Source organism: Loxodonta africana, chromosome 9 (genome assembly GCF_030014295.1).
Source record: "Loxodonta africana isolate mLoxAfr1 chromosome 9, mLoxAfr1.hap2, whole genome shotgun sequence".
NCBI lineage: Eukaryota > Metazoa > Chordata > Mammalia > Proboscidea > Elephantidae > Loxodonta > Loxodonta africana.
This window is the reverse complement of record NC_087350.1, coordinates 84,348,736-84,365,494: the sequence shown is the minus strand read 5'-3', so window position 1 is coordinate 84,365,494 and position 16,759 is coordinate 84,348,736. Positions and strand designations below refer to the sequence as shown.

The window sequence follows — 16,759 nt, the reverse complement described above, 5'->3', positions numbered from 1 at the left end:
TGCTCAACCAACAGCAGCTATTCCTGTGCAGAGCAGCATGTGCAGGACACCACCTCACCAGACAGGAGCAGTCCGAATGTTCACAGACAGGAGTCCGTGTCACTACTGCATACCTTGATTTTTCCATCTTGGGCCCCAGTCGCTAACATTTCTGTGTCTCTGCTGAAACACATGCAGAGGACTGCATCATCCATCATCATAAAGTTGTCCTGGGCCTGGTACTTAAGATCCTAAAGGAAATAAATGATGGTGAGCGGTTATCAAAATAAATAAAGCCAAGGCCCCAGTTGTCCCAGGTCTCCACAAACTCACTAAAAACAGGATAATGGATTCTACAAACTATAAATCTACAAACTATAAACCATGCAGGCATGGTTCCTAATAAACAACTGATAATGATGGGATAAATAATTTCATAATATTCAAATTAATATTGTAAAAAATGCAAACATAGTACCCTAGATCTTTTGCTGATTCTTATTTAATTTCAATTTGGCTTATTTCTTTCCATCTTTCCTAGGCAACATTTCCCTATAGCTCCATATTTTCTACATGGCTCTTTAATAAATCTGAATTTATCTACTCAGAGGTATGAGATGAGAAAGTCAACTAATGGTTTTCCCAAATTGTCAGCTACTTTTCCTAAAACCATCTATTTATTTGTGATGTTCCTTTTATCATCCATTATTGTTTAAATGAAAATATCTTTAGCATTTCTTTCTAATTATAAACTGATATTGCTTCATGTTAAAAAAAAAAAAAAGCAAGTTCTATAGAAATATATAAAGCAGAAAGTGAACACCATTCATAAATCTACTGTGCAGGGTGTGGAATTGAGCACTCTATGATAAAGATTACATTTTAAATCAGTGGACCAAAGATAGCCAATGAACAGATTTTTGAGAAGAAAGTTAAGTTGGATTTATATCAATTTTATCCTCCTAAACAAATTCCAGATGGATAAAAAAACTCAACGTAAAATGAAACCAAAGAAGTACTAGAAGAAACCAGGGGAGGATAGGTGGATAAACCTGATAATACAAAAAAAAAAATTTTAACTCTGTAAAGCAAAATCATAAGCAAAGCCAAAAAGGTCAAAATGGAAAAAATATTTGCAATTCACATTGCAAAACTCTGACTGACTTCCTCAAAATATAAAGAGCTTCTACAAAACAGTAAGAAACAGGGCAACAAACCTAATAGAAAAATGGGCGCAGGATATGAACAGGCTTCACAAAACAGGAAATAGTGGTGGCTTTTCACACATAAAAAAATGTTCAATTTCACCCATACTAAGAAAAACACAATCAGTACTATAATCAGCTTAGAATGGAAACAATCTTAAATAGTGGTTAAATCCATGTATTGGAATATAATACAGCAATGATCTTCAAGATAAAGGGAGAAGAAGAACAAGGTACATAGTATACTACCATCTGCATAAAAAAATAGATTTCAAAAAGGGTATATATTAAGTAATTGCTTGCATAAACAGAGAATATTCCAGGAAGGTTACATAAGAAACTGGTAACCATGGATGGGCTCAGGAAGAGAACTGACTGGCTGACAGACAACAGCTGGAGCAAGACCACTCAGTAACTTTTTCTATATTTTAAATGTTGTATCAACTGTACATATTACCCACTCAAAATATAAACTCAATTTAAACTGTAAAAATAATAATAAAATTCCTCCCTTAATCACTAATAGTTTAATTAAAAATAAATGGATTTTTTAAATTACGAAAGTAATACATGTTTATTACAGACAGACCCTTCCTCAACTCATCTGACTTAGAGACAGAATAAGTAATGCAAAGTCAGTAATTCTCCCACTAGGGAAGCTAACATATTTAAAATACTTTACCTTCCTGATTTTTCCAGTCGTAAAGTTCCACACTTCAATGAATCCATCAACAGACCCAGTGACTAGATACTGACCATCTGGAGAAAATCGAGCACACTCCACATGTGATTTCTGACCAAACTGTTTCAAATGAAACAATGAAATAGATGCATTTTATCTAGTGGCCTTAGAACAATTCTCATTTTAACCTTGTGACAAGCCCTACCCTAGCAAAAAGTAACAGTCATGGCTGGTCCCATATCAATGTGTATTGGAGGGGAGTTTCTGTACCTGGACACAGGGAAATGATGGGTGTATTTTCTCTAACCAGTTTTATTATGTCTAGGCTCTCAGTTGAAAATGGTTTTCTGAATGTGGAATTAATAGTTCCAAAGGAAGGGAAAATACTATTTTAATATAGAATTCAGAACAAATACTCCTGTTAGCTCAGACCTTCAGTTTTTGTTAGAACCTGCTACTGTGAGCGTGGCTTTCACACTCAACCTAATACGATCTAGTATGTTCCTGTTGTGCATCTAGGGGAAAAAAGAATTCTTTCTAAATTAATGTATGTTCTTCCTACACTATTTTATAAACAAGTTTTCCATTACCATTTCTTTTCATGATTTTCATTTAACCTAATCGTAGTGTGTGGCTGCCTAATTCTGAAACAACTAATGAAAGCTGATAGACTGTTTCATACCCGGTAAACGCATACTGAGCGTTTACCAGCAATGCTGCTCCCAATAAAAGATGAAAACTACAGAACATCAGATATATGGGAAGAACAGGGAAAAGATCTACTGTGAATTCATTTTAAATGCCAAAAAAGGAGAGTGTTTATAACAGAAAATTTGGCCCAAAAGCATAATTATAATGGGCTTCTACTATTTGTTTCAAGGCTTCAGCCAGGGTAGATAAAGGTACTCCTAGAAAGTATCTTTATATGCAAGTTAGAAATTTGTCTCTGGAAGAGACAAATTCAAAACACTAAACCAAAGCCAAAGAGTTGAGGAATATAAAATTATTTTAAAATCCATTCATTCAATTAGAGCACAAACCCAGAGAGAAGATGAAGTGAAAACATGGTTCTAATTCTGGAAATGCAGCGATTATCTCATTATGCTTTTTCCTAGAAAGGCTCAGATATTTAAAAAAAAAAAAGAACCACCAGAACCAGCTAGAAGAGGATAAATCCACTTCCTATTCCATATCTGAGACTTTGCCTGACATGTAGTAGGCAAACACTCAAATGTTGAATAGGACAAATATATACAAAGTTCACAGTCAGTCCCAGGCTAAATCCAAATGCAGGCTCCTTGGGAATGAGTTAAATGTCAGGTGTATGATTACACTTGGTAACAGGTCTGAGGTATACCACTGCCAGGCCCCAGCAGTACCCTAGTGGACACCAGGAACAACCTCGAATGATCTTCCAGACCTAGTGAGGTCTGCTTAGCTAAGCTCCTGGCACAGCGCCTGGCTGACCACATGAAAATTGCTCAACAAATGCTTACTGACCACCTTAGTATCTAAGAATCCTACCTTAATATGCCTACTCAGCTGCGTAGGAAACTTTTCTTCTTCTACATCTTTGACAGCTGCTTTGCCTCGGAACAAATCTATGGTCATGCCAGGAGGAAGCAATCCCTGGTGCTGCTGCCATTTCAGTGCCTGTGAGAAAAGAAATAATACTGCAATCCACCCAGGTGCTTTTAAGGGCTGATCCTAATTGCTCAAACAAAGCCAAGCCTGCAAAGAATGAAGTTCAAAGAAAACCGAGTCATTCAGGCCCCCAAACACCGCTGATCATCCAGACTCAGCATAATCTGTGAGTCCTAGAGACAAGGCTGACCTCAGGGTGGGAAGGGAGCCAACTGAGAGCCAGTGAGTTGATCTGTCCCACACTGATTTTCTTACAGTTGTGGCTTTTCTATTAGAAACAAAATTTGGAAAACAGGTATCGCCTGTAGTTCCAACACACAAACACAGCCACTGTTGACAGTTTTTTCTGAACTACCATGTAGCCTCCCCTGCAACTTATACAGGTGTTTAATTAACACAATTTTAATTACACTATATGTAAAACTTTATGTTCTCTTTTTTTCACCTTTCATCGGATCATGCTATGAATCATCTTAATGGCTATAAAATATAGCCGATCTAGTGGATGTTTTGTAGTCTACCTAATCCATATATGGCGGACATTTACACTACTTCCAATTTTTCACTCATCCAAATAATGCTGCAGTGAACCTCTGTTTGGTGGATCTGGGGATTTTTCCCCTTAGACTACATTCCTAGAAGGGGAATTGCTGAATCTAAACAAGATCATGAAAAACTCCGGATACACACTGCCAAATTGTTTTGGCAAAAGGGTTCCTTTCCAAAAATGTTGCAACTGCAACAATATGTAAGACTGCACTGTGGGGAATGGAAAAATCATAGACTTTGGAGACAGATGGTCCTGTGCTAGACCATTTGCCAACTGTGTAACTCTAACCCCCAATTTCACCCAGTGAAAAAGCCTAAATCCTGGAGCTGCTGAAACGATAAAACAAGACAGTATAAGTAAGCCATATAACAGGCTGAAGAGAGAATGGGCCAGTCAGTGGTAGCCAAGAACAGAGAAAACTGAAACCTAATTATCTAAGGCTGTCAATCCACAAGACGCAAGCCAAACTACCTGGCCAAACTCCAATAAGGCTCAAGAATTCGAGGCACCATATATCCCTGAAGAAGATACGGCATGAGGCTGAAAACAGGGGCGATGGTTAATAGTCTATATAAGAAGCAATTAGCTCTCCCAAACCCTACGCATCAGGTGACTGCCTCGCCCCATCCTAAAAAGAAATCAAGTGGTTTATTTCCTGGAAAGATTGAGGTCTTGGGCTCTGGAAAACCAGGTAGAGCTCAGGGTGTAGGTGAGAAGCCATGATGAGAACAGAAAGATTAAGAGCAAATCGGTATGCTAACCAGTGACATCATTTGCCACATAGCTGATAAGTGAGAAAACTAGGCTCTCTCGCAATAGCTCTAATGTGCCCGGGACAGCTCCCACTTGCACCTGGTATCCTGACATAATGATCAATAGTTCCCCCTTTCAACCTCAAAAGTATCCCATATTGGATAATAAATTCTATGGTCACCCTTATTCTAACCATTCTAAAGCTTCTGCTATTAACCACTAAGTTATGTGCCTCTTTCAGGAGAAAGGGTGGGTAGCACAGTATACAGCTCTTGGTATAAGACAAGCAGGTCCAATTCTTAGGATGTCTGATTTATTTCACTCATATATACAATTAATATAAAGGAAATAGTACGGGGAGTTCAGGATAATTTTAGCTCCACCAGCATTTAATTACCTGTCCCAGCAATGCCATGAGACGAGACGGAGGGACCACACTGACTTCCCCAGCTAACGCCTGGGCAATTGCTGCTCTTCTCTTCTCTTTGCTACTCCCATCTGGGTATGCCTGAAAACGAGAGGAGAGAACGTTATTTCCATGAGGCAGCTGCAAGATATGACTATGCTTATTTAAACAAACAAACACAAGGAAGCAGAAACACTCCAAGACGAAAATATGAATAGAAATTACCCAGTTAGAAAGATTAATTAAAATATCACTTTTTGGATACGTTTGGTATCTTAATTGTGGTGATGGTTTCACAAGTGTATACATATGTCAAAACTTATCCAAGTGAACACATTAAATACATGCAGTTTATTGTATGTCAATTATACCTCAATAAAGCTATTAAAAAAAAAAAAAAAAAAACACTTTTAAAAGCAGCCGTTCCGAATCTGCCAGCGTATGTATCAAAAGCATGAGTCGGAAGGTCAATCTATGCTACTACTTCTGAAAAGAGTCCAGGTAAACCATGTCAAAGTCAGTTGTTTTCCTGTTCTTGAAAAATCTGCAGAGCCAAGGTTTCTATTATATTCCTTGGTAATTTCAGTTAAATCACTCCCAGCCCAGAAGTTCTGCACACTTCCAACTCAAATCCTATCCTAGTAATCTAAACTCCTTTCCTTTATCCTCATGGTTTCTGTGAGTTTAACTTTCCATTATCCAGTGCCTATTAAATTCTTCTTCATCCTATTTACATAATCCCCTAGTGAAAGGAGGGCTGGGTAGGAAAGAACGAAACTACACATATAGTAAGGTGTGGGAAGAAGAAAAGACTACCAGCCACCATGTGCTACCAGTCAGCATGGTCAGCTAAGAACCATAAGCGTGAACTTCTAGGGACCTGAAGAGCTGAGAGAAAGCTACAATTGTCAGAGGCAAGGGACACCAATGCAGTGAACATACCAGCAATCAGGCAACACTTCAGGGCCAGAGAAAAGCACCTGGGCAGATGTGGAAATGGTATCAGAATAAAATTTTCTGCTTCTTTACGAAGCAAATACACAACACTCTAAAATGGAGAGTGTATGGGAAGGAAGATCCTCGAACACTCAGAAACTGAACAAGATTATTCTAACATATGCGAATCTCAGCTAACATATCTGGACAGAAAATACTGCCAAAAATTAAATCAAAATCATAATAAATATCCAATAAAAAGGTTAAAAGACCATATTATTGCATATTTTCAAAGTGAACAACAGTTTCTTTTCATTACTACAGTCATACCTCACGAGGATCAAAGTAAGACCTGGCCAAGAGGTTCTCCAGATGAATATACCGCTCTGGCTGTGTTTGTTTCAACATGATCATAGGGTCAGTCTGTCTCAGAAGTGACCTGGCAGCACCCAATTCACGGAGCTCTATCAATTCTAGAACAACCTGTTGAAAGAAAATGGCTATTTCAACATATTCTCTCATATTTCTTTTCAACACAATTTTTGATGGAGATACGGCCTGCCAAAGAGATTTCCAATACTGGGAAATGCCCCTTCTTTTTACTAGAAATTTCAGGTGGGCAACTGAAGTAATTATTGGTAATAATTTCTTCAGAACTTCAACCTCCATCCTTCTTTAAAAAAAAAAAAAAAAAACTTTATAATTTAGGGCAGTTTTAGGTTTTCAGAAAATTACCCAGCAAGTACAGAAAGTTCCCATACACCCTTCTCTGCACTGCCACTGTTTCTCCTGTTGTTAATATGTTACATTTCCGTGGTGCATTTGTTATAAGTGATGAATCAATATGGACAGATGATTAACTGAAGTCCATCGTTTACACTAGGGCTCACTCTTTGGGTTGTAGAGTTCAATGGGATTTGACAAATGCATAATGTCACATATCCACCACCACAGTATCATACAGAATAGTTTCACTGCCCTCAAAGTGCCCTTTGCTTCACTTATTCATTCTTCCCCTTCTTCCTCTGACCCTCTGGCAAGCACTGAACTTTTTACTGTCTTTATAGTTTTGCCTTTTCCAGAATGTCATATAGTTGGAATCACACAGTATGTAGCTTTTCCAGACTGGCTTCTATCACTTAGCAACATGCATTTAAGGTTCCTCCATGTCTTTTTGTGGCTTGACAGCTCATTTCTTTTTATCCCTGAAAATAATAACCGTTCTTCGTCTTTAACCTACCAATCTCCCGTCCTCTCAGGCCCCTTGTTCAGAACACACATGCTAAAGAAAACTGAAGATGGGACTATCTCCATGGGTTCCTGAGAGACCTTTCTCCAGTTACTGAAATTTCCTTTGGAGAATTACTGAACTTATGTTGTTAAAGAAATAGAACAACTTCCCTATTTTTACTTCAAACAACACTAAATTCTTATTTCCGAAAAGCCCATTTTGCTCATTTAACCATCACTTAAGAAACAATTTCAATTTGGGAAAAGTCTTGACTTTTCCAAGAAGAGAGGGAAAAAAAAAAAACAAGGCAGCATCCAAGACTTGATAAAATAAAAAAAAAAGAAAAGAAAAATTTTTTAATTGTGCTCTGTCACAACAAAGAACCCGAGGGAGCAGGAGAACAGTGGGATGCAGACTTCAAATTCTTGTAAAAAGACCAGACTTAATGGTCTGACTGAGACTAGAAGGTCCCTGGAGGTCATGGTCTCCAGACCTTCTGTTAGCCCAGGACAGGAACCATTCCCAAAGCCAGCTCTTCAGACAGGGATTGGACTGGACTATGGGATAGAAAATGATACTTGTGAGGAACGAGCTTCTTGGATCAAGTAGACACATGAGACTATGTGGGCAGCTCCTGTCTGGAGGAAATATGAGAAGGCAGAGGGGGTCAGAAGCTGGCCGAATGGACACGAAAATAGAGAGTGGAGAGAAGGAGTGTGCTGTCTTATTGGGGGGAGAGCAGCTGGGGGTGTAGGGCAGGATGTATATAGGTTTTTGTACAAGAGACTGACTTGATTTGTGAACTTTCACTTAAAGCACAATAAAAATTAAAAAGACTATACCTTTTGGCATAGGAAAACAGATACCTAGTGAGGAAAAAAAAGGCCAATTAAAGGATAAAGCCCATAGTTATAAAGACTTGTATAGAAGACAAAGCAGAGGGTTAGCGAACAAGACGAGGACCTCAACAAGACAGACTGACACAGTGGCTGCAACAAGCTGCTCAAGCATGACAATGACTGTGAGGATGGCGCAGGACCAGGCAGTGTTTTGGTCTGTTGTGTACAGAGTTGCCATCAGTTGGAACCATTTCAATGGCAGCTAACAACTAACAGAAGAGTACAAGTCTTAATTTCACCATCATAAAGTTTTGCAAAGCTTTGAAGGAGTATGTGTGCTATAAAAATCAACACTATTGATTCAAACTATTAATTTTTTTTTAATAAAGCCTTAAAAAGATTTAAAAAAAAACTGCTTTAGGTGAAAGTTTACAGCTCAAGTTAGTTTCTCATACAAAAATTTATACACATATTGTTACGCGATCCTGGTTTGCAATCCCTGTAACGTGACAGCACACTCCCCATTTCCACCCCAGGTTTCCCATGTCCATTCAGCCAGCTCCTACCCCCTTCTGCCTCCTCATCCCGCCTCTAGACAGGGGCTGCCCAATTAGTCTCGTGTATCTACTTGAACTAAAAAGCACAGTCTTCGTGAGTATTATTTTATGTTTTATAGTCCAGTCTAATTTTTTGACAAAGTAAATTTTAATGGCTGAGTTGTGCACTGAATTGTGTCCCCCAAAAATGTGTATCAATCTGGCTAGGCTGTGACTCCCAGTATAGTGTGGTTGTCTACCATTTATATCCTATGTGTTGTAAATCTTAACCTCTATGATGTTAATGAGGTGGGATTAGAGGCAGTTATGTTAATAAGGCAGGACTCAATCTACAGGATTAGGTTGTATCTTGAGTCAATCTCTTTTGAGATATAAAAGAGTGAGGCAGAGAGGAGAGGGACGTCATGCCACCAAGAAAGAAGCGCTGGGAGCAGATTGTGTCCTTTGGGCCTGGGGTCCCTGTGCTGAGAAGCTCCTAGGCAAGAAGACTGATGACAAGGATCTTCCCCCAGAACTGACAGAAAGTCTTCCCTGGGAGCTAATGCCCTGAATTGGGACTTCTAGTCTCTGAGACTGTGAAAGAATAAATTTCTGTTTGTTAAAGCCATTCACTTGTGGTATTTCTGCTAGCAGCACTAGATAATTAAGAGAGGCTATTCCAGTCATACAGCTCTGTAAGGAATCCTCACTGATGCTTCCTAGACGGTGGGTCCACGGTAAGCCAACCCAAGGGATCGGAATCACCACCACTCTTACCTGTTCATAGAGGTCAATAAGGGTTTTGTCTGGCAATTTCAGGGACTGTATAGCCTGTAAAACAGTATCCCAATGGCCACTATTAATGTCCGCCACAAAACTCTCAATACTGTCCACAGTATTCAAAGACACCGTAGTTTCCTCCTGCAACGTGGCTAACGCCCGATGTAAGCTGTTCTCCTTCAGGTATTGCATGATGAGACGGATCACACTGAAAGAAAAAAGCAAGTTAGACAGCTCAGGGATCCTCACTCACCAAAGAGGCCACAAAATAAAGCCCATCCTAAATTATTTTTCCCTACTAGTCATTCTCCTTTCACCACCTACTTGTCATTTCTTTTTCATGTGAGCAAAACTTTACAATAATCACCAAATCTGAGTTAAAGGGACCTTGGGATCATCCAGTTCTTCTCCCATCTCAGAGATGGGAGAACTGGGGTTCAGAGAGGGAAAATAATTTGCCCAACGTCTTACAACCAGCTAGAAGGAGAGCTGATACCAAGGTGGCTTTCTTACTTCCTAGGTCAGGGGTCTTTTTTATTATGCCCACTTTATTAATTCTTACAATTATACTGTTATACATTTTGGTGAGGTATTTTAAACTCGGCCTAGTCACTCACACAAAATGACCTACTACAGTATAATTCAATCAATTTTTTAGATGACAACCAAAAAAAAAAAAGTAGGAATTGAAACTTTCTTAAAGGGAATTTGTTGAACACAAGTAAGTAGAGCTGTACCATAAAAACAAAACAAAAAACGATGCTTCCTCATTTGCCAAAGTAACACCTCCTCACTGCCTTTATCACCAAACTTGCAGGACAAATGAAAAAAAACACTGTGGATTCAGTTTCCCAAGGACAATTTCCAAATACTGGGAGAATAAGCAACATTTTCAACATATGACAGAAAACTAATTATAGTTAAAACTTCTTGACCTTGGACTAAATAACAGGGATTCTTGCGAAGAATGGGTTCACAAAGACTGTACATGTTCACTGAAGGACACTGTGATACACTGTTTTCCTTCCTCTCTGCTCCCACCCATCTATCTGCAAAGAAACCAAGCATATAGTACCTCTCCTCAGGGCACGAGCTTTATTGTGGCTTGTATAAAGGCTGTTGGCATAAAGCTGCACTGGCGAATATGGCAGCCACCTGCCATAAGTGGCTACTGAACACCTGAAATACGGCTAGAGCGATTGAGGGACTACGTTTTTAACTTTACTTATTTGAAATTTAATTTTGAAAACCAATGTTTGACTCAGTAGTGAAAAACCTTCAAATATGTTTGGAACAACTTGGGTATAAGAATCTACTTTTTTTTTTTATTAACTTTTATTGAGCTTCAAGTGAACGTTTACAAATCAAGTCAGACTGTCACATATAAGTTTATATACATCTTACTCCGTACTCCCACTTGCTCTCCCCCTAATGAGTCAGCCCTTCCAGTCTCTCCTTTCATGACAATTTTGCCAGCTTCCAACTCTCTCTATCCTCCCATCCCCCCTCCAGACAGGAGATGCCAACACAGTCTCAAGTGACCACTTAATATAATTAGCTCACTCTTCATCAGCATCTCTCTCCTACCCACTGTCCAGTCCCTTTCATGTCTGATGAGTTGTCTTCGGGGATGGTTCCTGTCCTGTGCCAACAGAAGGTTTGGGGACCATGACTGCCGGGATTCCTCTAGTCTCAGTCAGACCATTAAGTCTGGTCTTTTTATGAGAATTTGGGGTCTGCATCCCACTGATCTCCTGCTCCCTCAGGGGTTCTCTGTTGTGCTCCCTGTTAGGGCAGTCATCGATTGTGGCCAGGCACCAACTAGTTCTTCTGGTCTCAGGATGATGTAGGTCTCTGGTTCATGTGGCCCTTTCTGCCTCTTGGGCTCTTAGTTGTTGTGTGACCTTGGTGTTCTTCATTCGCCTTTGATCCAGGTGGGTTGAGACCAATTGATGCATCTTAGATGGCCGCTTGTTAGCATTTAAGACCCCAGACGCCACATTTCAAAGTGGGATGCAGAATGTTTTCATAATAGAATTATTTTGCCAATTCACTTAGAAGTCCCCTTAAACCATGGTCCCCAAACCCCCGCCCTTGCTCCACTGACCTTTGAAGCATTCATTTTATCCCAGAAACTTCTTTGCTTTTGGTCCAGTCCCACTGAGCTGACCTTCCATGTATTGAGTGTTGTCCTTCCCTTCACCTAAAGGAATCTACTTTTTCAACTGTAAATTTTATGAAATCTAAACACATCAAGAATTTCCTACAAATCTGAGCAAATTGAGATGTACTGTTAGTGTAACATACACACCAGGTATCGAAGACTTAGTACCAAAAAGAAATGTAAACTTTCTCATTAATAATTTTATATTGACTACATGTTGAAATAATAATATTATATATACTGGATTAGATAAAAATATGTTATTAAACTGGTTTCACCTATTTTGTTTTGCTTTTTTAAAATGTGGTTACCAAAAAATTTAAAAGTACATATGTGGCTTACATTTCTATTGGACCACACTAGTACTGAGGACCAGACATCTTGGCTGGGAAGAATTTCAGACAGGAATTTAGTCAATTCCTTTCCCTAGAGGAGAATAATCATAAAACAATAACCAATGTTTATATTTGCTACATACCGATGCTGTTCTAATCATTTTAGACAGATTAATTCATTTACTCCTCAAACCGACCCTATCAGGTAGGTTTTATTATTATCACCATTTTACAGATGAAGATTTGACCAAGTGGAAAAATGAGGATTCAAATCTGGCGGCCTGGCTCTTGAAAATACATCCCTGACAGAAAAATTCCTGGAAAACGGAGCTGACTACTATTACTGTCAGCTCTCTCTCGTGTCCCCTTTAGAGGTGCCCCAGGCTCAGGTCCCTGCTACTCTGGTACCATATTATCCTCCTCAGCACAGTTACGTTGACCTCCATTTTGCAGTCCCAAAATGAGTCCCTCACCCAAATACTTCATACTCAACATAGCCAAGATCAAAGCCCCTACCTTCCAACTCAATGTAATACATAAATCACTAGAAGTTTTAGAAATAGTCTCAGATTTCAATCAGAGCTGTCACTTACTAGCTGGGAAAATCAGTTAACACCTCTGAGGTGATTTCCTCACCTGTTTAAAAAAAAAAATCTACCCTGTGGGGTTGCTGAAAGCATTGACTATATCACTTATAGAGTGCCTAGTGAAGAAAGTGCTTAGTAAGTAATAGCTATTACTGATAGTAAAAACACGCAGCAACCACTGCTGCTACAGCCAGGGTGCTAGGGCTGGAAAATGACCAGTGTCCGCTATCATCCACGCACCAAAACATGCAGTCCATTCAACTCTTGCCCTGACCTGGTTATCTTAATCTCCAGCACTCCGTGTCACCTTTCTTTGCCTTTTTTTCTCCGCTGCACTACTACCATCTGTTACACTTCATATTTTACTTATTATTTTTGTTTGCTGTTTCTCTGTTTTGTTCACTTCTGGGTGCCCTACGTCTGGAACAGCAAGTGGCACACAGGCTTTAATATGTGTTGAATGAATAAACCTCCTTTCCTCCTATGACACGTCTTCAGGGCATGTCCTCTCCCCTCCTTACACCAAGGACACAAACGTTATGTCTGCTGACTTAATTATCGAGTGTTGGCAAGGACAGGACGGAAGGTGCAGTTCTGGAGAAGTCCACAAAAGAGTTTCTTTAATCACTCATTAATTCCCATCCATCCCTAATCATTCTCCAGCTTCTGTCTCCCCTCTGTGGCTACACATAGTTCACAGACTAGCCAAAGTTCAGCACCAGATAGAGAGTGATAGAGATAGGCAAGTGAGCCTCTACCGTATGCCCGGTACTGGAACTATAAGTACAAGAGGTGCCTACTCAGGTTAGTGGGTGGGCGGACAGACAAAACAAGTGCCGGGCAGAGGAGAGCAGAGGGGCCGTGTAAACAGAGAGGAGGAAAAGGAATTCTCTGCTTAAGGCGGGCAGAAAGAGAAGGAAGGCTTAGAGTCCATCCTCGCCCGCCCGCCCGCCCCCCCGCCCCCTTGTACACATAGTTAGATTGGAGTCCGTCATTTACGTAGAGTCACAGAGCGAGGGCTAGAACTGGAGTCTTTAAGGTGTTTCCTTCCCTCCCCCCGCGCGGCGTCCCGCGGGGTTTTGCGCTTCACGTCTGAGAGTTGCGGGCCCGCCTCCGATGCAGTCAGATGCAAGTAGCAGCTTTGTGGGCAAGGAAAACCGTACCACTCTCTGGCCTCTCGGACGACCCCTCCTGACCATCCTCAACTCACACCCTTCACCTCCAGTCCCCGCCAGTCCGCGAATACCCGCTACTGCAAGACTTACTCCGACGACTCGATTTCGATCGACATTGCGATGGCTTTCCGGGCTCAGGCCCAGCTCCACGGTCAGGTCCCGCTTTCCTCTCAGGGCCGTCGCGCAACACACCAACGACACGTCCGGCGGCCGCTGCGCGTCATTTCCGCTCTTCGGCTCGGCGTCCGACGCCAGCCACGTAGGCGGTGTGCGCAAAGAGGAGGGGCCGGGAGAACTGAGGGGCGGGGCCTCGGGGGCTTCCAAAGGCCGGAATCCAAGAGCTTGCCTCGCAGGAGGAAGCGTCCAGTCTCCTGCCTGGCGGGAGACTCCTGCTTGAAATTACTGGCTTGGAAATTTTGCTTTTGAAATGAATTTTGCAATTCATTGGTTACATTTAAAGATCTAACAAATTTACAGTACCGAATTGGACAATTAATACATTCGAAACCGATGGAACACTATCCAGCATTTCTACAACGAGTTCATTGAGCTTTAAAAAAAAAAAAAAAAACTTTGAAGGCAAGGAACTATTTAATCGATCTAATTTTGAAAGTTTTGGAACCCAGTTAAGATTTGCATACCCACTTCTTGGAAAGAGCAAAATTACAGCATGTTTAAGAATTTGGCTGAAAAAGTTTTACTGCGGTGGCGCCTTTACTAAAAGTGCAATGAAGCCAAATGCAAATGTGTAAAGAGAGATTTGCGACTCCTTTTAACAGACTTAAATTCATATCTTATTAAACTGGCAGAGACCAGTGAAATGTAGGAATATCAATGAGTTTGAAAAATAAAGGCCACTTAAACATTTTATTGCCATCCAATATAAATTTTTAAAAAATATTTGGAGCACAATGATAAGAAATGAATGTGTGAAAATCACTTGTTGAGATTATTCATTTGGGGATTTCCTGCTGCATTTCAGTTTAATCCGATACTACCCCCAAAAGGCTGCCACACATCTTTTCTGTAACCTCTTAAATACTACTTGTTTATTCAAATCATCTATTTTCCATCGCTCTTGAAGGACATGGCCTCCAAGGTCTCAAAGGTATTAGAGTCTAAATATTTGCCTCAACATGCGGCAAGATACCAAGATAGTTTATAAGATGTCTGAGATATTCCTTCACGCTCCCATCCCATGACACGACTAGAAAGTTATTACAGCACTTTCCTTGGAAAGCAGGCCCAGCACATTTGCAACAATAGCACCTGTCTTCCTTTTCTCTACTTCTTGTCATGTTATTTGTATAACGTTATTTGTCATTGTTATTTGTATAATGGTTACTTTCCTATTGTTCTTATACAAGCATGTTTGCTCTGTAATTAATACAGAGGTCCCCAGGCTGTGAAAATTCCACTGCAGCTTGCTTGGCTGGCCTCGCCATTTCCAGTTCCGTTGCTTGGCCGGCCTCACAATCTGCATCAGAATTGCAGTTCCTTTGCCCTGCTGCCTCACCATTTTCAGTATCATTGCTTGGCAATCTGCATCAGAATTGCAAGTCTTTTGCTTGGCCTACCCCGTGAAAATCCTGGCGCTTGCATGGTATGATTGAGTGTTGCTGAAGTAACTTGTATGAGCTCCCTACTTGTAATACCCCTTAAAAGGAGCTGTTCCTCACCAGAGTGAAGCAGTCTTGGAGGCAGCAGCCCTGATTGCTTCCTTCCTTGCACAACGAAATAAAAGGCACCTTTACGTTCTCTCACCTCAGTTTCTTGTTTATTGGGTGATACGAGTCACCGTGGGGCAAAACCTGGGGTTTCCACCTGATAACATAATTACTTCACACTAGGTTTTATTCTAGTGTCCATCCCACCTTTGTTTTTTCACTTTGAATGGCATGGCTTCCGTTCTTATGACTCCTATTAAATCCAAACTTGTTCGTTGTACATGGATGCAAGCATCTCATGCTTTCATTATTATATAGTAATGTTCCAGGATTTAAATATTAAAATACATATTACTGTTTTTTATGACAAAATAATTTTTTATTTTTCCTATGTATTAGCCATTATATTGATTTTTTTTCATTACCTGTGTATGTAGATTATGTTATCTGTGGACTTCATTCCAGAATATAGCAATGTTACAAAATACTTGGAGAGCGTTTGGCTTGATGGTACTGAGAACATGTTGGCAAGAGCCTCATTAGAAATGATTCCAACAGAATGATTTCAAGCTCTTAATGTTTTTCTTTGTCTCTTTTTTTAACTTTAGAAAGATCAGTTAGAAAATAATATCCTTGTTATAAAGAAACATTTATGTACGATGGAAAAATTGGGAAAGGATAAGGGCGATGGTTGAACGACATGACAAACATGCCTCTGAACTGTACAGCTGAAGAATGTTGAAATGGCAAATGTTTTGCTACATATATATTTACCACAATAAAAAAGAAAAACATTGAGGTAAAGTTCAGCATTTCCTTTAGTTTCACTTCAGTTTCTATTTGGCCAATTATAGGTACTGTTAAATTGATTACATTTTCTCTAAAAGGTGGCATGTATTGTATGATACCATTACAAAAGCACAGTTCCACATTTCCTCCAAATCTGTAATCTAAAAAGTGTGAAAATCAAAGTTTTGTTAATAAAGCTATTTGACAGAAGAATCTGTCCTGACTTTAAGTGAAGTTATTTGCTGTCTTTTATAAATCTCTCTTAGTCTGAATATTCACATGCAGAAATGTTAATGTATCTAATTATGGAGTACTTCCCAAGACCCTACTGGGAGATAAGATACACAACATGTTGTCTTTCCAAAATACAAAAATTCTGAATTTCAAAACACGTTTGGCCCCAAAATTTTCAGAAAATATCTTGTGAGTCTGTTTGTTTTCTCTCTCTCTCTTTCTCTCCCTAGCTATATATATATCTAATCTTATGTACACATAAAGGCT

At 39.9% G+C, this 16,759-nt stretch overlaps 1 protein-coding gene across 1 annotated transcript in view; it reads right to left on the bottom strand.

The window, feature by feature from the left end:
- The window catches only part of SMU1 (SMU1 DNA replication regulator and spliceosomal factor), a 36,943-nt gene extending 22,917 nt beyond the window's left edge, over window positions 1–14,026 (bottom strand). The window contains exons 1-7 of the mRNA XM_003407316.4: window positions 13,893–14,026; window positions 9,539–9,749; window positions 6,486–6,638; window positions 5,211–5,321; window positions 3,391–3,519; window positions 1,867–1,986; window positions 114–230 (exon numbers count right to left, since the gene is read on the bottom strand). Of these exons, the coding sequence (XP_003407364.1) occupies window positions 114–230; window positions 1,867–1,986; window positions 3,391–3,519; window positions 5,211–5,321; window positions 6,486–6,638; window positions 9,539–9,749; window positions 13,893–13,918 (867 nt within the window). The 5' untranslated portion in view covers window positions 13,919–14,026. The remainder of the gene's footprint in view (window positions 1–113; window positions 231–1,866; window positions 1,987–3,390; window positions 3,520–5,210; window positions 5,322–6,485; window positions 6,639–9,538; window positions 9,750–13,892) is intronic.
- Between the last annotated feature and the right edge of the window lie 2,733 nt (window positions 14,027–16,759).